Here is a 24760-nt window from a genome sequence, read left to right as displayed (position 1 = left end):
AAACGTCCGTGTTGGAGGAAGTTGGTGTTTTCTGAAGTTGGTGTCTCACTGAAATCCCATTGTCTTGAAACTCTGCTTCAAGGAAAGCCTCAAGTGAACACTGCCTCTTGCTGTCACAATCTTGGGAGATTCAGTAAAGAGTGCAGGGAGGAGCCTTTTAAATTCTAAATTGCCAGGTTATTCTGTGATCATTTATGTCCTGAGGACCAACCAGGCTTCTGTGCACTACAACCAAGCCTTTGGTGCTCCCTGGAAATATTTCACCTTCATGACAACATGAAGATGCATTTTTTTTCTGAGACATAGAGACTGTCAGGAGATTGTGTGGAGCTGACTACAGTAGTTGTGTTGCTAAGAAATGTCTCATGAAGATCTGTTGTATATTTAATTTTGCCATGGTCTGCCAGAATAATAATTTTGTTCTTCTAGGTTTTCTTTTAGCCTTAAGTTCAATTGATATTGTGTCTTCCAGATCTGGTCCCTTATTATTGTTCTTCTGAGTAAGAAATATAAACAGCTTCCTCATATGATTACAACAAATCTACTTGTTGCTCAGGTCAGTAGTAACAAGAATGATGGTTTTGTTGGTTGCTTTTTTTAAAAAAAAAGTGTTATTTTTAACATTGTTACAGGTTTGGTTTATATAGTGGTATTTTTGCCCTAAGAAGGGCAGGAGAATCTAATATGTTACTTTTATAAACAATTTCTAAGCCGTAAAATACACCCTTGAAGAGAATGAGTATTGACACTGATAGTACCATTCTCAAACAAACTGTAAGCATTCAGAATGAAGAGAGGCTTCTGAAAGATATTTGTAGCACTATAAGTTACTAATAGTGTTGCATGCACTGCCATATCAATTTATGCCCATCTGAAGTCAGCAATGCCAGGATCAGCAGCAGTGTGTGGAAACACTAATCCCCATGCTCGTTTAGCTCCCTGAAGGATCAGACAGGTGCCAGTGCTGATGCAAGGAGGAGTGTGGGAATGCATAGCTGGTAGCTAGGGAAGGGCAAAACTGAAAAGCCTTGGATTAATTTTGATTCTTATTTAAACTGAGAGAAGACTATAGAGTATGTGTTTCTTCTTTCCTTGAAGTCAGCTGCACAACTGCTGTTAAATTCAATTCAGTAAGAGCAGCCTGTGCTTGTAATACATCTGTGCAGTACTGCTTCCTGAAGCTTGATGTACTAAAAAAAAATAAAAGAGTAAACTCTTGAAGTTCAATAATGGAGTCACATTTGAAAAAAAAAAGTGATGTATGAGAGTTGCAGAAGCTTCTTATCTATAACAGCAAAATTAGCATTAATTTAAAAAAAAATAAAATATATATATATTGAACTTACATATAACTGTTTCCAGAATATTTCGGCCTATTTTTTCAGATTCCTTCAGTACTAAAACTGTCACATGTGAGGTATCTCACAGTGAAAACTTGTGTAATTCTCAGCTAAAAAAATATCAATCAATCTCAGCTTCCTGTCCAAACCATTTTAGATAAATGGTTTGTTATATATAAAGAATAAGTTTATATACTTCTTGACTTACTCCTAGTTTATCTGAGCTGTTTATTTGCTGTCAAAGAAAACTGCTGAAAATAGGATCAGTGACATAACTGGAATATTGAGCTTCCTGCTGTACAGCTTTACTGCTATGAGAACTACCCAATTCATAAAATCACACTCCTGTAAATCTGAGGGTGGAGTTTTGAAGCTTATTGTAGCAATATTCCACTGTTTTCAGGTTTTCTTGTCATCCTGGTTTTGCAATTTAAATTCTAACCTCCTACCTTTCTTTCCAGTTTATTGCTTGCATTGGAATGGTGGCGTGGAATTTCATTATTAAAGAGAAGGACATCACCATGCAGATCCTAGTATTTATATTCCTCTACAGCTCACTTTATAGCACCTATCTGTGGACAGGTATGATTTTTCTAGGCAGAACCTAGCTACTGTAACGAAATTTTGATGTACTGAAATATTTTTTGTTATATTCTTAAGAGTAATTGTTTCTTTCCCCTATGTGATCCTACAGGTGTGCACACCTGCAAGCTGTGCCAAGCTGCAGTACTAGCAACACCAGGCTAAGTGTCAGGCTCTGCTTCTGCTAGTGGAAGCTTGGGCAGGTCCTATTTTGTCTTTGCTAGATAAAATTACCTTGCTAGCTTGTAACAAAAGATGACAACCTGCTCTCAAGATAGAGCAATTACAGAGTGCATGTGGTGGGTCACCTTTCAGCTAATCAAAAGCTTATGGACAGTTTTTAATTATTGTAGAATTTAAGATGTTAATTTCTCAGCATTAAGAAGATTGTAAAACCTTGAACCTCAGAAAAGCAGGAAATACAAAGTGAAGGGGAATACCAAAGTAGCTTTAACATTTATTTCCCTGGCAATTGCGATTTCTAAAACCAATGTGTTTTGCAGGTGTAGGTGATTAATAAAGGGATTACTTGAAATAGGCAGAGTTGAAAGATGTATCAAGAAACTTGAAGAGCCTGACATAAAAAAGAAATTCTGGGCATTCAGGGGACTTTATATGTTGTTCTTGATTCCAAAAGTTAAAGGATTTAATTCTTGTGATGTTTTTGTGGAGTAGGTTGTGCTTAGCTGAAATAGGTGGCTCATGACTAGTGTAGCTTGAAGTAAATACTTGCCTTGCTTCAGTTCAGGAAGTGTTGCTGAGCTTCTGAGTTGAGAATAGAATAGTCATTCCCAAAAGATACCTCATATATAGTTGTATATGTAAAAACATATGAAGCTTTTTTGGAGAAATTTATAATTTATTTTATAAAGGGCTAGTCAGTTTTTAAAGAAATGTTGTAACAAAAGACAACATTATTTGTTGGTTACTTAAGATTGTCAGTCTAGATCAACCACTGTAGATACCTTAATAAAGTAGCTACTTGTGTCTGAAATGTTCTTATGATATCTTTTAAATACTTGTGAACCTTCATAAGCATTTATAAGTATAATAAGTATAATAAGTGTGCTGGAATTTCTTCAGTGTTTCATTATTAATAATGTGGGGGGTTTTAAGATAAAATGTGTTTCTATTTAACTTTCTCAATATACAATTAGAAAAAGAATTTTGGAGTATTTGAAGGTCTGAGACTAATCTCTTGGTTATTGGGCAGGTCACATCATAATGTGTTTAGACTCTGTAATTATTAATTCCCTTTTTAATAACAGATAAGGCATTTATTTGGTGTGGTTTATTTTTTTGTAGGTTTTCTGTCGTTCTCTTTGTTTCTCTTGAGGAAGAGTGAAACAGTAAAGATTCCCATTGGGTTTATTATCATAGCTGGATGGGGGTAAGTTAATTGGGATGTTTCCCCGTAGTATTAGTGGGAGCATGCATATGTTACTTTGTTTATATTTTGCTCTTTCAGAATCCCAACACTTCTGGTGGGAATCTTACTAATTGTTGGTGAACGTAACAGCACTGGTATTGACTCTGCCTTTTTCTATGGAAAATACCAGGTATTAATATGTTCTGTCCTCATCACTTCAGGCTTCTGCCATGTCCAATACATTACTGAGAAATTGTGTTCTCCTTGCTTCTTATGTAAGCAGCTTTCAGTAGAAATATAGCTACCATAGTAACAGTATCATTATAGAATGGATTATAGATTGATACAAAATGTATTTCTGTAACAAGCAGTTAGGAAACTGGTTGACCAAGGACCTTTGTGCTTAGGCAGCTGTGACTAAGGAAAGGAGGGTGGTAAGTTTCCCAAAGAAAAGGCTTAGGCGTGGTAATGAATTGCAAAGCCCTTTTCCAGGTGACTAATTTGTAGTCTTGCTTGATAATTATCTTAAATTGTTACTTTCCAATAGCTAATTAATGGCTTGAAAGTCCCTGAGACTGAATGACCATTTTTTACCAATAAATAGTTCCTCTTATCAGAGGATGTGAAGTGCATTAGCATAGGTATTTGTCACGTTTTCCCTCTGTCAGTCTTAAGGATAGAGAAGCTGTGAGCCTCTCAGGATTATTCATGAGACACTTTCACAAGTGTCAGTCTCAGAGTGGACTCTGGGTATCAGTGGCAGATTATTAGAAGGAAAGGTTAATTAATAGGTTGCTCCCCATTGGCGCAAGCATGGAAATTAGAGCTGTGCCAGAGGATGACAAGAGCATATTCCTCCTTGGAATTACAAGGTACCTGAGCAGAGCTTAAAATGGAGCACTAAGGATCCTGAGGGGAAAAATGATGACAATGACAATGACAGGAGGTTTTTGGATTGTGTGGGAAATCGATGTCCCCACTTAAAAGAAAACAAAATTAAATTAATAACCCAAACAGCTGAGTTACTCAGGCAAGGAAAATTAGTTGCATGTACTGATTGCTCTTTGAGTGCCACAACATGCAAGAGCAGTGAATATAGAAAACTGTGTTATTCAGGTGCAATTTGTTAGTGTATTTAGGAAAGTACAGAAGTTAGAAGGACAGATACCTGCAACTTTTGTTCCTTGATTTTGTATTTCAGTGTATTATTCTTTCCTCTCTTCTTAACAGATAATTACCACAGCAGTGATCCTGTTCATCAGTATATTGATGTCAGGTATCTCACTGATGTGCATGAACAGAAATAGGCAAGAGTCAAGCTATGAGGTGTTGAACCCATATTCACCACGTAGCCAGGTGGAGGAGGTTGAAGTGGAAAGGAAGGAGAGGAATAGAGTTTCAACTGCTGTCCTTCAGCATTCTGCAGGATCTTCTGCACAGCCTTCTCCAGAATCTCCTGCACAGCCATCTGCAGAAAAAGGTGGAGAACGTAGACTTGTAAGAGAATAAATGGCTCAGGGTAGAGTAAAATAATGCTCCAGATTTAATTCTGACCCAGGAAGGACATTTATATACACCTTCAAGTGTTATACTAGCTCAGAAGAAAACCTAGATATAAGTGCCCAAGGATTTAGGTTTATGTTTCTAAAGAAAGATTGATGATTATTACAGTAAGGGGCGGGGGGGGAAGTGGACAGGAAAAAAACCCCACGTATATGGTTTTTATGGAAGTACTGATATCTTGATAAAGGTGTGATAAATGCAGTCCACTGGACATCTTAGATTGTTTACCCACTAAACTGTCTCTCTGAGAAGGAATTGTATGCCAGCAGCATTGCTACTCAATGGGTTTCTAGTCCTCTGTGTTTGTATGTAGCCTTTTTGATCACTTCCTGTATGTTTTCCCTCTAGCTAAAAGTACTTGTGTTGTTTCCATGGTGGTAGTGCCATGTTAAATATTTCTGTATATTAATAGTGCAACTCATTTACCCCCTCAGCAACTGGAAAAAAAATAAGTCTGCTTTTGGGCTATGTTTGAGCATAATAGCTAAAGCTGTATAGACTATATTGTTATACTTGTGCTTGTGAAGGAAGCTAACTGTCCTTTTACTGTATATGCTTAATAGGTTGCTGTTCTTGTCAAACAACAAATGGTGAATTATCCTGTGCTGGAGAGAGCAAAGCAGTGTCAACTGCTGTTGAAAGCAAGGTTCCTCCAATTGAGACAGGTAAAGCAGTAGTGTCTCCTTGTTTTAATAGTATAAACTGTCCCACAATATTTATGTGTGGTGTTGTCATAAAAACACACAACTTTTTGGGCTGTTGTTCTTTCAACTCTACCTGCATAATTTATATTTCGTATTAAATTCCAGTACTAGGCAATGTGTTAGGTGTTCTCTTCTGTCCAATAGTTATTAGTAGTCTTTCAGTGCCCAAGAGGGATAGTTGGTTTGAGTTGTTTTTTTTACCGCTATGCTACTTTAACATGTCCTTCAGAGCATTCAGATCTTGCATCTTCTAAAAAGGCCTTTGAAGCCTTTGTTGCAATTATGCACAGGTTTTGAGTGAAAAACCTGAATGAGATCTAGAAGAACAAGCACTTACTGCAGATTAGCTCAAACATCCATGCTGCTATACTATTTATATCTAGGGGAGAGAGATGGAGCGAACTAAGGATTCAGGGGGCTCTAGGAGTCACCAAAATAGAAAAAATGGATTGACATGACTGTTCAGAACCTGATGGAAAAGTGCATGCTCAGCCCATTCTCATTGTACAGCACTTTCAATTATAAAAAGCACTAGCTGCAGTGCAACCTTTCTTTTTCCTATTTTGTTTTTCATGTTTTTGGTTGTTTTTTTGATCCTTGAGAAGGAAGTTTGTATCTTTTTGCTTTGTTTAGATGCAACATAACTTTCAACAAACCTAAATGTTTCACACTGAAACATAATTAATGTCTCCTCTCACAAAACACTATCTTTTCACCAGCCAACTATTTTATCTATTAAGTACTTCAGACTAATATAATAAGAATTAATTAATATCATAAGAATTCATTAATATCATGAGAATGTCTTCCAAGAATAGAGGAAAGCTACTTTAATTTTCTTATCCTCAAAGATAAGGTAGAAAATATCTTATGATTGAGTGGAAATTTTTTTCCACCTACAGTGTGAACTCTTCAAAACTATTAATCAGTAAAAGCAAATTGTAATGAATGTGCTTGTGTAACTTTGGCTGCAATAATTACTAATCCTTCTACTATCCTGTTAAACTGCTATGACAGGCATTTGGTGTAAATTCTTAGGTATCTCCTTGCCAGGAAGATTTTCACTGCCATCTAGAGGAAGATGCTCAGAATTATTTAGAGCTCTGTAGCTGGAAGTCAAGCATCCGTTCTCTCTGATTGATAGAATTATGAGTCGTTTGGTACACCATGTTAAAAATGTCAATTGTCTGATTTAGAGCTCTACAATACTAAGATGCAGAGTAAAAACATTAGAGTTCAAGGTGTATTTGAAATATTTATCCCAGAAATTCATTCTAAGTTTTAAAACTGTTCTGAGAAAGTTCTATTTTTTCATTATTTCTAGAAGTGTTTTCTGAATGCTAACAAGTTTGCATTAAACCTTTGAAAGAAGAGATCTGTTGCAAAAAAGTTTCTTCATTTTAGGAGCACTTGGAAATTACTGTTTCATTTGAGAATATATGATAGAATTATAGAATTGTTTGAGTTGGAAGGGACCTTAAAGATCATCTAGTTCCAACTGCCCTGCATGGGCAGGGACACCTCCCACTAGATCAGGTTGCTCAGGGCCCCATCCAGCCTGGTCTTGAACACTTCCAGGAATGGGGCTTCCTGAACGTTTTCTTGTCAAAACTAATATTAAGTTGTGTGTGTGTGACTTCAGTACAGATACTTACAAGTTGTTTAACTGAACAAGATACGTTAACAAGTTTGCTCATGGAGTTCATAAGTCAGAAGCCTGATGAAGAATTCTGCTTTGTTTTTCAGCTGATCAGTGTGTGAATCATTGCAGTGCTCAGACCTGCATATTGGCTCAGGAAGAACAGCTTCTGCAGACTGGAGACAAGCAGCTGGCCAGACATGTGCTGCTCTGCATGCTTCTTATTGTTGGCCTGTTTGCTGTAAATATTTTTTTCTCCCCATGTTGTTTAACTCATTGAGGTGGAATGAGTTTTAGGAAAACTGTGCAAACAATCCAGTAAAGATCCAACTCCTCATGTGACAATTCATTAAAAAAATAAGGGAGTTTATTTTGGTCCCTTACTGGAAGCAGGGTATTATAAAATTAATTTTTCTGTGCTGCATCATCAATTAAAGGCATGTTAAAATTTATTATGTTACTGAACAAGCCACAGTGGAGGTCCTTCAGGGAAAAACTTGAATTATATAATTCAGTAATTCATCACTACTGCGCCTCTTCACATTTTTCTCAAGAGCTAGTCTTCTTACCTATACATTCATTGATTAAAAATATAAAGTGAATTATACGTCTGAAGGACACTGTACAAAAATTGTTCCATCTGATTGTTCTTTTATTTCAAACTTGGATTTCTCTGAGGTGCTTTAGTGACAAAGAATAACGTAAGACTTTTATTTGAAATGGAAAAATACAAATTTATTGCTTTTAGTGGTGTTTTTGAGGCAATATAGCTAAGTTTGTAATGTTTTAGGGATATAGTTTGAATTTTAAACTGTGACAAAGATGAGAAACAGCTCTCTGTGTTTGAATGTATTGCTCAATGTTGAGCTGCTTCTGGATGACAATGAGGGTGGACGCATTTCTTATTTAAAAAGGAAAATACTGTGGCACAAATACATAATACTGTGAAGCAGGACAGTGTGGCACAGCTATGTAGTGTAATAGCTACTACTATTGCTTTTCAGGTTGTGTGAAATTACAAAATTCAACCTTTCCCTCGCTCAAATTTCCTGTGTCAAATAGTCCACACTAATATATATTTTATTTCTTCTGTATTTAAGAGGTGTGCCAAATGTTATGCTCTCTTTTAGCTGTATCTAAATATTTACACAGATGCTATGAAATGAGACCAGTTACATTAAAGAATTAGCCTTTACTCCCAAAGGGGTTAACTTCGGAGGTTTTTTTCTTCCTGTCAGGCATCTAAAATAGCTGAATTGGTATGTGCTTCAGCTGAATGCAATCTTAACTATGCAGAAAATATGTAGAAAGCACTGGTCTCAGCTAAATAGGCCTAAAGACAAATACTGCAAATCTGTGTGGGCTAATATTCTCTGTGTTAGGTTGAATACCTGGGTTTGCTTAAGACGAGTTCCTTATGTAAACATGCAAAAGGACAGGACCTCTACCCTGGTATGTTTTGCATTAATTTTTTGAAAACAAACAAGCTCTTCCCCTTGGCTGCATCTAGTAAGGCTAACTAAAATGATGTTCTAAGGTGTTTATTCTCTCTTATTTGCCTTTATCTGAATAATTTGTAAAATAAAGGTGGTAAAAATCATGCAGGAATCTGTTAGCACATGAAGAGCAAGAAAGTGCTTTTGATTTTGAAGTCAGGTTAAATTTGTGTGTTCCTTTTTCTTAACAGAATCTTTCCAGTTGTTTATGGTGGCTGTTCAACCGAGAGCCTGGGAGGCTGTATGTAGAATTGCAGTTCTTCTGTGCTGCCTTTAATTTTGGTCAGGTACTTAGCAATGTTTGTTCTGAAAATGACTGTTGGTGGGTGTTGCCACAGATGCTGTTACAAGCACCTTATGTAAGATGAAGTCCTCACACAATGTTCCTGATATTTTGCCTTATTTCTTCAAGCTTTCTCATTTCCTTTGATAGCTTTCTTATTAAGAGCACAAACACTTTCAAAGGTACAAATGACAACTGAATGCCAAATGCTTGCTGAAACTGAGTAGGTTTTTAGTCTTGTTTGTCTCAATGTTGCTTCTGTGGAGTTACATCAGTATAACTAAATAGGTGCACAGATACTGGATACACAGATACTTGCACCATAAGACTAAGTTATTATGTCTTCAGTTTCAGTTACAGCACCACTATCTACCAGCTGACAGTTAAATGTATAATGGTTCCAGCTGCATGTCACCTATCTCAGTGCAAACTGGCACAAGGTGAAAGCAAGTGTTAATACACATACTAGAAGAAGTTTTACAGATCCATGGACAGGTGTGCCTACAAGGTGCACTACTGTATCAAGTAATGATAATACTTCTAATACAAAAGTGCCACAGAAAAAATAATTAGTTTGAGAACATTCTAATTTTCAAATCACAGTAAGATAGTTCTTTTCTTGACATAAACAAAAGCATTTAAATAATTGACTACATAAGGTTAGCCAGTTATCCTGAAGTGTCAGGTGACATATCACAGCATTGGGTTTGCTGAACTATTTCTTGTAGAGTTTCTTTGATGGTCTTGTATGTATTAATCTGTCCTTTTAAGGCCTGAATGAAAAATCAAAGCAGAAACAAAATGCATTTTGAATAATGCCTAGAGAAGAGGGATACTTTTCACACGTACTTTGACAATGAGATTTTCACATTTTATTTCTGTTCTTTAGAAACCAAAAGTTTTGCTTAACATTACTTTTTCCTTATTTTTTCCTCCAGGGCTTCATATGCTTTGGTATTTTTGGCTTAGATAAGCATTTAATCATTCTACCATTCAAGCGAAGGTAAATAGAATCTTTACACTTATACCTATAAACTTATTTATTGATGATAATAATTTTAAAGGGCATTCAGTATTCAGTGCCATTGCATTCCATTTTCTATTTGTTCAGTCTTCTACATTTATTTTCTCTCTCATTTGCAGAGAGCTGATTGCAGTTCACTGTGCATGAGTTTTTACTGCTGTCCTAATGATACTCCCAAAAGCAAAAATCCCATAGGCTCCCTATAGACAAACTCTTCATCAAATGATGGTGAAGTGTGTGATTGGATCAGTGAGATGATGGACCTTCAGAAATAATTTCAGCTGATAAATTAAAATTTAGATGTGAATGCTGAACCAGATTCTATCACCACCATTTTAAAGTCCTTTATGCATAACTTCATGCAGGTACTTTGTATGGTTGGACACTTCTAGCTGTTGTGGTGTAAGTCATACAAACTTTAACTTGGAGCTAGCTGGCTGTAGTGTGAATTCAGGAGCTAAAGCTGACTCCCAGTTACTGTCTCTTTCCTTCTGCCTGAGCCTAGCATAAAACCTCTCAGTGTTCAAAGGCCATACAAGTATATTAGGAAAATCATATACAATATATTGGGCACAGAAACAGTAAAACAGTTGTGGTAAAGTTCCTACGAGTTCCATTCTATTTATTGCAGTTTCCTTAAAAATGCCTCTGGCTGACTTGCTGTTTTTAATTTATTTTCTTCTTCCTTTTTTTTTTTCCTTTTTTTTTTCCTCAAGACTTGAATTTTTATGGGGAGGCAGAGAAGCAGCAGGGCATACAGATCCCTCTGTACCTGAGGAAATCAGGATGACCTGTCAACAGTTTGTTCGTTATCATAGAGATCATTGTGTCAAAAGTATTGTCAGAGGCAGAAGGTAAGGTTCCTCCCTGCACATATAACCTGTTACACAGGTCATAGCTCACCTTTTGGAAATAAATGAAATGCAGTTTAATCTGTGGGCTATTCCTGCTGTGGCATATTTGTTCAGACCTCAAGGTAACAAGAATTGAGTAGTAATGGATAAATGTTTCTGGTCTCACACTGAAACTGAGGTGCAAGTTAACACATTATCCCATCTAGGTTTTATATAAATTATATTAAAAAAATACATCTTTAAGGCATTGCCCCAGTTTTTGCTTTTAGCAGGAGAGAATAATTTCTAAATAAGTGTGTAGGATAATGTCTGTGATAGTGTGTATGTCTGAGTGTTGCCAAACCAGACCTTTCATTTGTTTTGTTCTGAGATTAAGAAGGTGTCATTATTTATATGACTGAATGTTTACTAATAAATAGCTTTTACAAGAGACAAAACTGTTGCAGCTGATGTCAGTATGTATTCAGAGGCCAGTCAATATGTGAGATTATAGTGGTTTTAGGACCTTTACACTTCTTGGAGGTCATACAATTTATTTTCCTTGTTCTTGAGAGACAAAACCCCCAATTTATTAGATAAACAAAGCTTTAAGAGGCAAATTATGGTACTCAAATCAGGTATGTGTAGATGGATTAAGAGAAGTGAAGACAAAATCAGCAGAAACAAGAAAAATAGTCTGCCTTTATTTAAATATTTAGTGTATGAAATGGAGACATGAAGAATTGTTCTAGCAGAACACCTCTACTTTTCTTGTCATGTGAGCTTTTAAGTAGGACTGGTTTGGTGGATGGTGTGTTCTTTAATGGTCAGATAGTCCAAAACCACACTCCAGAACTTTTTGACAACATAGTGGTTTGATTCCGTTTCCTCAGAAATCAGTAACATTCCATAAGAAATAAAATAATGAAGTTGTCCATTTGGGAAAATTGAATTGTGGCAGTTCAAATAATTGCTTCTTTCATGCCAGACAGAAAAGGTGTATCAGAAAATGTTTGGTTTGAAATAGGGTAGGTTTTACAGCTGTGCTTCCTGTACATCTGCTGCTATTGTGGTTTCTGTGGTTTCTTGGGCTTCAGGCTGTTCATTTGTTTGGGTTTTATGGTTTTTATTAATCACATATCCACCTCAGAATGCATCAAAATCTGACATCTTCCACTTCATTGTTTTAATGTTATGTCTGTGTGGAACTAGTTTTACATCTTATTTCTCCTTGCAAGTTAAAGCACCTATCTTCTCATTTTAAATATTCATCTAACTTGATCCTATCCTCTTTGTTTTAAATATACTGTAACTGACACCTTGTAATAATGGATTTTTATTTAATTTTTGCTTCTCTGCTCACAGATGTTAACCCTTGCTCTATGTTGCTGCTGCTTAAAAAAAAAAAAAAAAAAAAAAAAAAGTTAGTGTTTTGCTGTCTTGTATAGCTGTTAGTCATCTTCAGAAACCCTGCACTTGGGTTCCATAGAGCAGGTTTTAGATAACCAGAAACACTCTTTGGTGCAGGTAAATTTCTCAATGGTATTTTTACTGCAACTGGGTGGGTAGATGGGCATTGCCTCATAAATATGTAAAATAGTAGTCTTGTAAAGGTTTTGTTTATTCTTAGTGCTGCCTGTGTGGTAAATATTTAACCAGCTACCCAAGTTAAATGTTTTTTGTTTACAAGATATGTAAACAGTGTCTGTTTAAAGCTGTAGGTAAGTCATAAAATGGCATCGAAGTGCTGATTGAGTCCTTGTTGCTGCAGACATGCTGCACTCAGTTCAGATACTTTGTTGCAGAAATGGTCATGCTAATCAGTAATGGGAAGTAAGTATCCAAGAAATAGAATTACATTGTGTGTTTTTTTTAGGGAAATTGCTACTTCTGATCGCTGAAGTTTATTTGCAAAAGCCTAGAATAACTCTGTACTTACATTTTGCTTCACATTGAAGTGTCTGTAGGAAAAGGTAGTGAGCAATGGCATGTCCCTAGTATACAAAACTTGCAAGTTCTCTTCTAACATGCTCTTAACTATCATGATGTCTTTCCTTGTTTCCTGCTGTTTTTCCTTGCCTTTCCCCATCGTGCAGTGGTGATACCAGATTTACAGAACATGTGGGTGAATCATTCCTTTGACATACAGGTGTGGTGCAAAGATCTCCCCTGGCATCTTCTTTGGCTGTGACCTGGTGAACTGGCTCATGCAAGTTGGCCTTGCCTCCGACCGTGGTGAAGCTGTGATGTATGGAGACAGACTGATGAAAGGAGGCATCATCCAGCACATTACGAATGAATTTGAGTTCCGGGATGAATATTTGTATTACCGCTTTCTTCCTAAGAGATCAGCTGCAGCTGAGAGCCACTGACCTGGGCACTGCAGGCAGAGGACAGGCAGTTAGGGGTGAATGTGACCACCTCCCCTGCCATCACCACTGAAACTGGAAGTATTTCTCTCAGGACTCTAAGAGAATTGTGTTATTCTCTCTTGCAACGTTAAGAGATGCAGTTCTACTTGTGTCTATTCTGAAGGAAATGGTAGCAATTCATATCTACTGAGCATTCCAACCAGAATGCAACTTGAACAAGACAAAATGCTCTGGATTTAGAGCATTTTTTTCCATTTTGAGCAAAACAATAGGAAAATGCGAAGTGTAACTGTCATATTATAGAGACGTTACAACAGCAACTTCAGTGACTGGTGCCACAATGAAAAAAACCCATGAATGAGGGGTATTTTTCATGTTAATGTATGTTTTCCGTATTTTAGTGTGATTAAATATTGATTCCTATTTACAGTCAGGCTTTCCCCTCACTTCACAAAAATAGGATTTCTTCTACCCCAGTTTTTACCACTCTACCACCAGGAACTTTTCCTAGCTGTTTACAGCTTGGATCAGGTGGTTTTCTCTCTTGAAGGGAATTTCCTCTCTTTTTAAAAGTAGAATTGTTGTGAAGATTGTTTCAATGTTAGAGGATTAAAGCTGAGGAAGTATTGAGTGGCATAAATAATGGCTTTGTACAAATTTACCAAATCTTAAAAGGCTATAAAAATACCCACTGCTTCCCCCCGCCCCCCCCCCAATTAGGAAATTGAATAACAGAATTACATAAACAATTCTGGATTTTTGCCTTACAGAGTTAATAATAGCTTTGTCAAGAGCAGATTTTTTTAACCTTCTGAAATTAGCATTTCCAGTTCAATTCAGAAGTGCCAGCCTCAAATAAAGATGTTATAGAAGCCTTTGATACCTGTGCAAATGTTAAAAATTTTATCAAATCATAAAACCTTTTAAATTAAATACAATTACTAGTAAATCTTACTATATAATAAGAATCCTAACTGAACACCCAACTTACGGTTTGGAGTAGCAGAAGATCCTAAAATTATAGTATTGGTTGCCTAACACAGGTTTCTAACAAGCCTCGGGTATCCTCCAATGTTCAAATAGCTACTCTAGTATTATTCAGATTCCTGTGCACTGAAAGCAGAATCCAAGAATCTTCTGCAGTATTTTGAAAAGGTTAAAGACAAACTGTAGTATCTGATAGCCATTATGCTGCCCTTTTAAAACTGCAAGAACAGCATTTATATGTCTAGATAAACATTTTATATAGTGAGGGAAGGGAACCCAGGTATTAAAAAACAATTATTTGCTCAAGCATATGAATAACTCTTCTCATCCTTTTTTAAAAAGTATTTTCCTTTTTTTTTTTAATACATAGATTTTTGTTATAGCTACTTGTACATTTACTTTGTACTAAGAATTAAGTTATTTTAGCAGCATTAACTACTTTTCAAGAAACAGTTGATTTATGGTAGCTATAATTCCACATGAGACTTATATTGGAAAAATAATTCCTTTTACTGTCAGCCTTACTGCACTTCTGCAGTGTGCACAGAAACATAACTGCATCCTACTGCATATGTATGCTGTACAAATTGGCATATTTTAATGTTTTCCAGCAACAAAATAATTGACATTTGTATCTAGCTGTGGCCACAAGGGAAAAAAAAGAAAAAGTGTATTTCCATTACAACTGCTGAAAACAGCTACATCAAGTATTTTTGAATAATCAGATATATGTGACTTAAGAGCAGAAGCTGTATGTCTAGCTTCTAAATATTGTAACTTGTCAATAAATCTGTTACTTCATTTCAGAGTTCTGAGCTTTGATGCGATGTGTGGGAGGGTTATGTGTGCTTACCAAAATTCATGACAAATGTGTTTTTCTGAGAGATTTGTTAAAGTGGCTCTTGGGTTTCAAATTTGGTATTTCTTAAATCCACCATTGATGCTTTTTAAGTAGTTGTTGATGGGTGTTCACACAAAGATACTAGTTTTTGTCTAACAGCCTAAACAGATCTTTAGGATTGGTTCACATCATCTTTTTATTCTTTTATTTATTTATTTTAATACTCGGGGGGGTGGGGAGGGGCGTGTGGAAGTGGGCAGGATTCTTCAAATATTCAAGAAGCTGAGCCTAGGTCAGCTTTACGGTCCTATGCACAGTCATTGTTCTTGCACTCTTGTATTTCTCATTTTCGTCACAAAGTCCTGTCCTTGCCTTCTTTCTGTAATGGATCTGCTATTCCCTATATTTGAACACAACGTATATGTTTATAGTAAGAAATTGCTCAAAATTTCTAATTTGAGAAGGCTCCCTGATACACATCTAATTAAGAGAAACCTTTAATTAACAACTGGCACCAAGTTCTGTTAGATTGACTGTTACAACTTTGTGACTGCCGATATCATACCCAAGAGTCTCATGAGAGTCTATGACGGCTAATAAATAAAGAAACTAGGAATTAAATACAGGATATGATAATCTGTTTCTAAATCACTGGGTACTTCTGGAAGCTAAGAATAGACTTTGAATAGCTTTAGAAGGTTAAGTAACTCTTACCTGACACAAGAACTGGCAAGTTTTAAAATAGTTAACAATTTTATGTATGCCAATAGTTTATCTAGGTAAGTAGGGTTTTTTGGTAGTTAGAAATAGCTTTGCTTTAAAGATGTGGTCAGTGATGCAATGAGTTTTTATTTTGAAGGTGGATTAGTTTGGGATAAATCTCGGTTAAGTTGGAAGTTACAGTGCCATGGAAACATGTCAGTCCAGGAGTCTGCAGTGAACCACATGATTTTTTTTTCTATCACTAATTTCAGAATAATTGTGATAATTGACATGGCTAGATATAAAACTCCTAGTTTTCTAATTTTTATTACTTTTTTTTTTTTTTTGCTAATGATCCTTCATTAAGCTCTAGATCTTTTAAAATAGGTTGGAAAATGTGCTCCTAGATTAAATGCATGCAAAGGTTGCCCTCTAGAGGACATTCTGGTTTTTAAGATTATTTTTTTGTTAATATATGATGGTGGAAGGGTTATTTATTTCTCCTGATCTCATCTGCATTTTCTGTTTTTACACTGCATGTGTTTCCAGGAGAATGAAATCCCAGGAAAAAAAAGGTACCAAAATATCCTGTACTCTGTTGGCCATCACTTAATCTATCTCCACACATCACATTGTTTTTACTTTGTATCCTGTAGACCAGTAAATAAAAGCACAAACTAGAGGAACAGTTGGAATGTATCTGCCTGTGTTACCACCAGACTTACATACTTAACCTGGTTAATTGCCACCCCATTATTAAGAGGCCAAGAAGTTCACTAAAAAGCTTGTTCTACCAACTTCACTACATTGATTCCTGTGTAACTTCACTATATTTGCATTGCAGCATAAAACTGTTTCTCTTCTTCTGCTGTGCTACCTGTAAATTTGACCAACACCTTGGTTTTCAGCACAGTTTTACCTGGTATTTATTGATGCATTTAAGTTATCAAAGAGCTAGTGTGGAACAGCTCATGATCAAAACCAGGACAAAGATGCACACAACTGTCAGATATAGATATCCATGAGGAAAAGTGGTAAATATAGCAAATGTGCACTAAATATACCTTCCAGTTCATGAACATCCTCTGTACTATTGGCCTTTTAAGAAAGTTTGTTGGCAACACAGGCACAACAGGTTCACAGTCAACTCAAGTTTATTTTCAGTCTTATCTACTCTTCAATCTCTCTTGCTCCTGCCACTTGGTACATGTAGGATCACTAAGACTAGAAAGTGCGGGAACTTTTCCTAACCTGCTTGTTTCTTGCTGTGGATCTGAACACAGTATCCTAAATTAACTCCTACTTTCATAGTAGGATTAGGAAGAAGAACCAGTTCTGCTAAGCTTTTAATTTTCTTACTCATTCTGCAAACTGTATTATATATTTATTTTTTAGTTTGCCTAAATTAAAATGAGAAAACTGCATGTGTGTAGCCCCATCTTTAGCATGAGATGATTCTAGAAATTAACTAAATATAGAAAAATCATCAAATAATGGTCCCTCTGTGGTTTGCTGTGTCTTTCTCTGGGGATCCTGTGTCATGTCGCATACTGCTTCACTTCACATGACATGTTCTCTTCTGAAGGTCTGCAGAAGTGTTCATTGTTGGGTTGGTTTTTTTCTCCTTCCAGTTACAGTTGATATTTATCCTGTTTGATCATGTAGTAAAGCCAGAATCTCCTTTCTTTGTTGTTTGCTCAGTTTGTCCCTTGCCAGGGATAATAAAAGTAGTGCCACATATTGATCATTACTTTTAAACAGGATCAGGGAGGAAGAGTTCCTGGCAGGGCAAAAAGCTTGATTACATTAACTCCATGTTACTCTAGTAATTTTGGCAAGACAAGTCATGGTTCAAAGGCTTTATATGAAGTGAAAAACTTTTAAAAGTCTTTTGAAGTGTCCCACTGAGTACATGTATATATTTGTGTACCCCAACCTCTTCTGCCTCATTGCCTGATTTTAAAATAGTAACAATTCAAGCAGCATTTTAAAACTCCCAAGTGTATTGCAGAATTAATTTGACAAAAATAATATTTTATGTAAATAAGTTAATTTATTTTTCAGTGTCAGGGTGGGGAAAATAGAAGTTAAAATTGTGTGGTAATTTGCAGGTTGCTTGCATTTAATTCCATGTAGCTGGTTTTCACAACAAATCATAGTAAAATTGTAATTGTGATTTGGTCTTAATATACCTTAAACCCTCAGCCTCATTTTACATTGAAGGAGTAGAAGGTTCATATATGAAATGTGATTTTATCTAACAGCTGAATATCAATCTTATTTGACTTGCATATCAATTTCCTTTTTATTCAGTGTGAATAATAGGTTCTACTTTAGAAAGTCCTTCAGCATGGCCATTTTAATTCAGACAATGTGAAATTCTGCTACATGTATCTTGACTATAAAAGCTACGTGTGTTCACTAGTACTGAGTTCTAAAAATCTGCATTTGTGTTCTTTATCCAGAGATGGGGTCATTCCACAATTTAGCCAAGCTATTGCATTCTAATTCTATCTGTTTTGTCAGCAGAACCAATCTCTGCTAACAGCTTTATGCCACTCACAGACAAAGCCACTGCCTAGCTCTTAAGAGCCTTTACAGCATTGCTTCATACAACTAAAAGCTGTTTGGCCTGAATATGAATCCACATCTTTAAAACTGTCCATATGAACTGGTATATTGAAAATAAGATGTAATCTATACAACCACTTCATTAGAAGAGGTAATCATAGAACCATGTTTTACCACATTCAAATAGTAGCTTTAGCTATATATTTTGAGTTCTTCTTCTACACACTGTGAAAAAAGGTTAACCACTTGGTTCATGTCAAGACATCCATTTTGCAGGATTGATTCCATTTCACTGATCTTCCGTTTCTCCAACTCCTGTATCTCTTTCAGCATCTCTTTACCTTTGTCCTGCAAAAAGAAACATCTGTATTTCACTAAAAGCAGGATATGTAGTATTCATCCTAACAAAATTCTGTTCTACGTCCTTATTTTAACCTCTCAGTAGTTTCTAGAGTACAAGTCTGTGTTGGTAGAAGTTAGCACCATGATGCGTTTTCTTAGCTGTCTTTCCTAATATCCAGCACTCGCTTCATCTCCCTACCTCCTTGTCTGATGGACCGAAAATAAACAAAACTAAAGCCCCTCTAGCTCTTTATGCTACCAAAACTTAAGTGGGCATGTGTCTTATTTTTTAGAACATGTATCTGTAAATAGAAGAGATGCTACTGTTGAATAACAATCTCCCTGCTTCCCCTTTGCATCCAGTTATCTTTGGGATCTTCTTTCCTTTCCTGTCCATACCAAGCAATGATAAAGGCATGCCCTCCTTACTGCCTAAGACCAGGGTCCTGAAGAGTTTTACATACTCTTATCAGGAGCTGTGCTCAATCATTTCCCTGTTATCTGACTAGCTCAGGAGTACGAGTGGCCTGCTTCTCTGCAAGGTGAGCAGCACAGATACTTGTCTGGGGCTCGACCTGGGAGTATAGCAAAGTGCTAGTTGCAATCTTTAGTGTTTGAAACATATGCCTGCCAGACGCCAAGCTGATGGGCTTCTGGTGCATTACAATGTTCTTCACAATCCATCAAAGGGCATTAAATAGTATCACATTAACAAAATGTGAGCAAGGAGCTTATAAAAACCACCTGCTTGCATTGAAATCTAATTTAATCAACATACCTTGATAGTTTCCATAACTGCCGCAGCACTTTCATGTTTTTTATAGAGCTCATGTCTTCGATCTGGCTTACTCTGAAAACGTGGTTGCTTCTTAACTGGATCATCAAGACCAAATGTAGGGGAACTAGTTTTTAGTAACTTACTAATATTGGGAACAAAAATGAAAGGCTTGAATACAGACCTAGAAAGAGAAAAGAGAACAGAGACCCTTTACTGATACAGTTTTGTTAAAATTCTTGAGTCAGTAAATTGCTGTTATTTCCCCCATTCTTCTAATCCCTTATTTTAAGAATAAAGTCTTAAAAAAAAAAATCTCCTGAGTGTCGTAGCAGTGTTTCACTAGATGGGCTCGTAGATGGCATTAATGTACATTATGTTCCTCCTGTTTTTTAATTGTGTGGTTTTTTGGGTGGAGGAACAAAAAAAAAAAAAAGCAAAGAGGAATATAATTATACAAATCCAACACTTTTCATTTAGGTATTTTCAACTTTTTATCCTAATTACTGGTTGCTACATCACCTCGCAGGATCTGGAGTTCCAGTAAAGAAGTGAATACATGGCAGATCAGGCTGCTGAGGCAATACAGACACCATGCTTCCAGTTGTCATAAATCCACCTTGCATATTAATGCCACTCTCTTTGTCACGAAGAATTTCCATCATTATTTCAGGAGTGATAGATCCTGTTAAGGATACAATAATTTGCAAACAGCACTACTTATAATACCAACTAAACAGCATGTTCAGTACAACTGGGTGCTTTTTCCTTTAATAGGTAATGCCAATTTTAGTTTATGTTGGCAGAAAAAAAAATCATCCTAACAGCATACCTGAATATGTAGCACACTTTAAAAATATTAGTTTTACCCAAAGCATTTATTTCAAAGAGCAGGTGAAAATAAGCTCTAACATTTATGGCTTAAAAGAGGGGGAGGATGATGGCACATGATTTTTCAAAGAAAGGTAAAATACATATGGCTAGCAAATGGTCATTTACACAGTAACTTTTCAGATGAAAATCAGTAGCTTGTGACTTGTAGAAGTTTAGATAAATCATTATAATAGCTATTGGTATTTGTACACATTTAATACTACTAGGTTGCTTTGGAAATGTAAAAATAACAACTGTGCGTGGATTTTCTGTGTAACTTGGAAAATCAAATGCCAAGAGTAACTTTTTTTTTAATCATCTGACCTTGCACAGCACTTAAGCTTTAAGTTGGCAATTGAAAGGATGCACTGGATTAACAACATGTTCTGTAATCTGGATCAACAGTTACTACAATAGTACATCCATTTGTAAAGTCATCTTATAAACTACCTATGTGAGGTGTAGTGCCAAATGTTTCTATGAAAATAATTCTTCCCAGTTAGGTGAAACAAAACCCTTTCTCCATATGCCTCTGCATCTAGTTTTCAAATGATATTGCTCTTCATGTAGTGTACACTGAAGCTTAAATACTGGCATGGTATCACTAGGCAATTGAATATTCTAACCAGCAGCACTTACAGTAGTTTCCTTTTCAAACCTGGCGTACCAGCTGAGCTATGCTCATGGCAGAAAAATATTAGTTCATTCACTGTTTTTTCTACTTCCACTTCATCTTTTAGCATTTCCCTCAGTGAAGTTCTAGCTACGTACAGATTCTTTTTTTATGATTGAACTGCCTTGCTGTTTCCTCTCAGAATAATCACTCTGCTGCTAATTTGGATGTCTCCAATATTATTTTTATACACAATTCAAATTGCTTGTAGACAGGCATGCAGCACTACATTTCTGCAAGGAAACACTCTTAGGTATTCCCAAAGTTGCCAAGGAATGTGAAAGAACGGAAGAAACAAGCTCGATGAACTGAAGAAATTAAAAGAAGCAACAGTCACTTTGGCAACTGGAATTTTGCAACTTGTCCAGCAGGAAAGAGGTACTGCATATTTTCCACTACACTTTTAAATTATTTTGTATTCCCTGTTTTTTGAAATAGAAATGTTTATCTAAAAATGGTCTTCACTTGGTAGGTAGCCTGGAAAAAAACTGTAATGCCACAGAGTGGAAGGGTAGATTTAGACACCAGTAATTTTACTGATGCTGTAAACCAAATAGCTTTCAGTTAGGGGCACCTATTTAAAATAAATCTAAACAAACTGAGAACATGTGAGGTTGATAACCTGAACACCTAGTGTGAGTTTTAAAATGGCTCACATAAATGCCTGAAAATAGGGATTTAGAATGAAAACACTGATAGAATCTCAGCATTGTTATAATACAAGTAAATACAGGTATTAGGAAAATGCATTCAGTGTTCAAAACCTGCAGTTCCCAAAATGAATGCAGGATTTACATGATCACTCGAGCAGGATAGCAAAAGGTAATTCATTCTGACACATGCTGAACAAGGTCTGGTAGAGCTCAGCCAAATAAATAAAAAACACAAAGGTGTGCAATGTCATTTTGGTTCAGTTTAATTACTTCAAATAAGCTAGTGAATAAAGATGCAGAAAAACCTTGCAGGTGAAGGCAGTTAAAAGAGAAGTAATAGTTTCTTTCTATAGAGGTCTGAAAAATAAGTGACTAAGTTGGTGATAAGGAGCTCCTTCTTATAGAAAATTATTTTATGCTGCTGTGTGTTTTATTAGCCCACACATGGTTAGAGTTGCAGTTATAATGAAACCACAAAGATTTAAAAACCAATCTCAGAAACTAAATGCAAGATATGTATCTGAATTATGTGCTGTTGTCTTAGGCCTGTATGAATGGTGGCAGGCTGAAGCTGTTCATAGGGTTCTGGTTTTGGCTGCAATCCACTGGGATTCTGGTTTAGCCTCTGATTTTTTTCTTAGAGGTACATATAGCCTATCAAAACATTTCAGAGCTCGGTCTTAAGGAGTATTCAGTGGTATGGTCAGTATGTAGCCTCTCAGTGTTGTGACTGTAGTTGCGTGTGTTTGACATTTGACCCTTGTTTTAATTTTTCCTCACTGACAAACTGACAAGTTCAAACTGACAAGTTCAGAGTTTCTCCTTTGGGCAAAAAGTGAATTTACTAAGTTCTGGTTCACCAAATTCATGTGCGTGATTGTCCATGGCAGATGTCTAATCATTTACGATTTAATGCAGCTCACTAAATGCTTTGCATACTTTTAAAAAATTATCAAAAATGATACCTTTGTGTTTGTTCAGAAGTTTGTAGCCTTCACAATATCGGTCTCCAGATGTGGTCATTCTGGCAGTATTTACGTAAGAATATGTGGCAGCAAAATCAAATTCCTCTTTCTCATCCCACCAGCCCTGGCTTTTGGCATATTCCTTTAATTCTGGGTGTTCTCTGTCAATCTTGGTTGTGATAGAGAACTGGTTGGAAATATTCCGTATGCCTCCTGTTTGTAAGGTGAGGAAAGAATAATTTTAATGCATGGAATGCTTTTTCTTCATTTTTTGCTTACAATTAGCTTACTAAAGCAATTTATGCACTGAAGTTTCCTACAAGATCTGACTCCTTGTGGTTTATTCTTGGCCCTCTCTCCCTGGCTGTACGTATCCTTCTGATTGAAATTCCATTGCCACTCAGTTCTGACTCTCTTCATTCTGTTGCCAGCATCATAGTTCAGGTTCTGTCCTGACTATGCCCATCTTTACATTCTTCTTCTTAGACCTCCAAAGACAAAGCTTGTCCTTCTAAGGCCCTGCTCTTTTCTCTTATTTATGTATCTGGAGACTAGTTTGAGGCCTTCATGAAATGGTAGATGAAAAGTGGAGAACTGCTGATTGTCATTGCATTGCAAGGGTTAAAAGCCAAGAGCATCATCCATACCTTCGACTTTTTCTGCTGCCCAGTATTTTCCTGATGTCTCCAGCACCCATGCTTCCTTTCTGTCGGCTATCAGAAAACTGTTATGGTATGTAAATACCATTTGGCTCTCCATACAGTTTCCTCCCTGTCCATATTTTTCTAGCAAATCAACTATGACAGTTAGAGCCTTCTCAGCTGTGTCCGCTCTCTCAAGTCCAAGCCTAAAACAAAAGCAAGATGTTATTTTTTGGAACTATGAACTTTACATGCAACTATCCCACCTCAGTATTCGAACTGAATTGGAATGCTCTTTCTGTATGTACCTGATACTTGTATAACCTGGTGAGAGAAAGAAGCAAGTCATTTAAATGGCTTGTTTGGAGTAGGTCATCTATGTCCTTGGGATGGGGAAAAACAACCAAACAGCAACACAGAAAGGCAGGGAAGGGGCTGTGTGGGTATTAGACTGGGGGGGAACTGTGAAGAAGAATTTACTGGCTGCTGTTGCTTAGGGAGAGTTACTTACACCGGCGCCCAGTGAGGCAGGCCAAAAAAGCTGTCATCATTTACATGGAGAGGTGTGGCTAAGACTGAAACTTAAAAATAAGCATGGAAAAGATGGGAAAATGAGAACTGACCTTAGAAAAAGGCCTGAACACTAGTTTCAGAAGCCCCACTGTGCTCTAGTTAAGAGTCCCGGTTTAGTTTAGTATAAGCTTTGTCAAGAGAGAGATTCGAAGATTTCTTTGACAGATTCTCTCCTAGCGCCCGATGCCTTTTGCGAGCTCCCGGTTCCTGGCAAACCTAATCCTTGCGCCAAGGAGTTTTAACCACGCCTAAAACAGCAGAAGAGGCAGACGTGTGTTCCGAGCGTAAAAGCACCCACATAACCCCAACCCACTGTTTTAAATCCCACTCCCAATCCAGCGCCGTTTACCAAGAGAGCCCGTGCAAACCTGACGAGGTCCATGCCCAGGAGCGCTTCCCGCCCGCAGACGCGCTCCCGGCCCCACACCGCCTCGTTCCCGATGCAGACGCCGTGCTCGTTGGCCCCCATCTCGGCCCCCCAGAGCCAGGCGGGCCGGCTCAGCACCACGGCGTGGGTCCGCTCCGCCTGCTCGATGCTGATGTAGGTGCACTGCAAGGAGCACGCAACAGACCCTCCGTCAGGCCCCGGCTGCGGCGAGCTGCCCCCGCCGCTCCCCGGCCGCACGGCCCGGCCCGGCACGGCCCGCAGGAGCGGCGGGGCCCGGCACGGCCCGGCACGGCCCGCAGGAGCGGCGGGGCCCGGCACGGCCCGGCCCGGCCCGCAGGAGCGGCGGGGCCCTCACCTGCAGCGCGGCGCCGGGCGGGTGCGCGGCGGCCGGGAAGTGCACGACCTCCTGCACCTCATCGGCCGGCCGGTCCGAGTTCTTCCCGAAGACCAGGCGGCCCCCCGGCGCGGCGGGCGGCAGCGCCACGAAGCTGTCGCAGGAGCGGGGCGGCAGCGGCAGCATCGCGGGGCGGCTGCGGGAGCGGGGCTGCGGGAGCGGGGCGGGGCTGCCCCG

The 24760-nt window shown here is 37.6% G+C and overlaps 2 protein-coding genes across 3 annotated transcripts in view; one reads left to right on the top strand and one right to left on the bottom strand.

The window, feature by feature from the left end:
* GPR155 (G protein-coupled receptor 155) overlaps positions 1–14998 on the top strand; it is a 30694-nt gene extending 15696 nt beyond the window's left edge. Inside the window, exons 6-16 of one of the 2 annotated variants that reach the window (XM_051624153.1) lie at positions 473–556; positions 1802–1922; positions 3228–3312; positions 3391–3481; positions 4522–4771; positions 5418–5519; positions 7305–7438; positions 8885–8980; positions 9915–9979; positions 10717–10854; positions 12983–14998. In XM_051624153.1, coding sequence (XP_051480113.1) covers positions 473–556; positions 1802–1922; positions 3228–3312; positions 3391–3481; positions 4522–4771; positions 5418–5519; positions 7305–7438; positions 8885–8980; positions 9915–9979; positions 10717–10854; positions 12983–13205 — 1389 coding nt within the window. In that variant the 3' untranslated portion in view covers positions 13206–14998. Of the gene's footprint in view, positions 1–472; positions 557–1801; positions 1923–3227; positions 3313–3390; positions 3482–4521; positions 4772–5417; positions 5520–7304; positions 7439–8884; positions 8981–9914; positions 9980–10716; positions 10855–12929 lie in introns of both variants that reach the window. The other variant, XM_051624151.1, reaches the window with a different exon arrangement.
* A 2770-nt stretch (positions 14999–17768) lies between these two features.
* On the bottom strand, positions 17769–24745 carry SCRN3 (secernin 3). The gene is made up of 7 exons (XM_051624155.1): positions 24545–24745; positions 24170–24351; positions 23235–23434; positions 22588–22800; positions 19946–20108; positions 19427–19607; positions 17769–18654 (listed from the first exon to the last, which is right to left on the bottom strand). Exons 1-7 carry the CDS (start codon positions 24707–24709, stop codon positions 18499–18501), a joined length of 1260 nt encoding a protein of 419 aa, XP_051480115.1. The 5' UTR covers positions 24710–24745; the 3' UTR covers positions 17769–18498.
* Positions 24746–24760: the final 15 nt, after the last annotated feature.

The sequence above is a fragment of the Apus apus genome, chromosome 6 (assembly GCF_020740795.1).
Source record: "Apus apus isolate bApuApu2 chromosome 6, bApuApu2.pri.cur, whole genome shotgun sequence".
Lineage (NCBI taxonomy): Eukaryota > Metazoa > Chordata > Aves > Apodiformes > Apodidae > Apus > Apus apus.
The sequence above is the reverse complement of the archived record's forward strand: the minus strand, read 5'-3'. Positions and strand labels throughout refer to the sequence as shown.

Excerpts from the sequence above, each read along its gene's own strand:
- SCRN3 (XM_051624155.1), bottom strand. The coding sequence starts at position 24,709 with ATGCTGCCGCTGCCGCCCCGCTCCTGCGACAGCTTCGTGGCGCTGCCG. Across the intron at positions 22,801-23,234 it reads GGCAGCAGAAAAAGTCGAAG|GAGGCATACGGAATATTTCC; the intron begins GTATGGATGATG and ends CCTTACAAACAG. Across the intron at positions 19,608-19,945 it reads GGAACTCCAGATCCTGCGAG|GTCTGTATTCAAGCCTTTCA; the intron begins GTGATGTAGCAA and ends TTCTCTTTCTAG.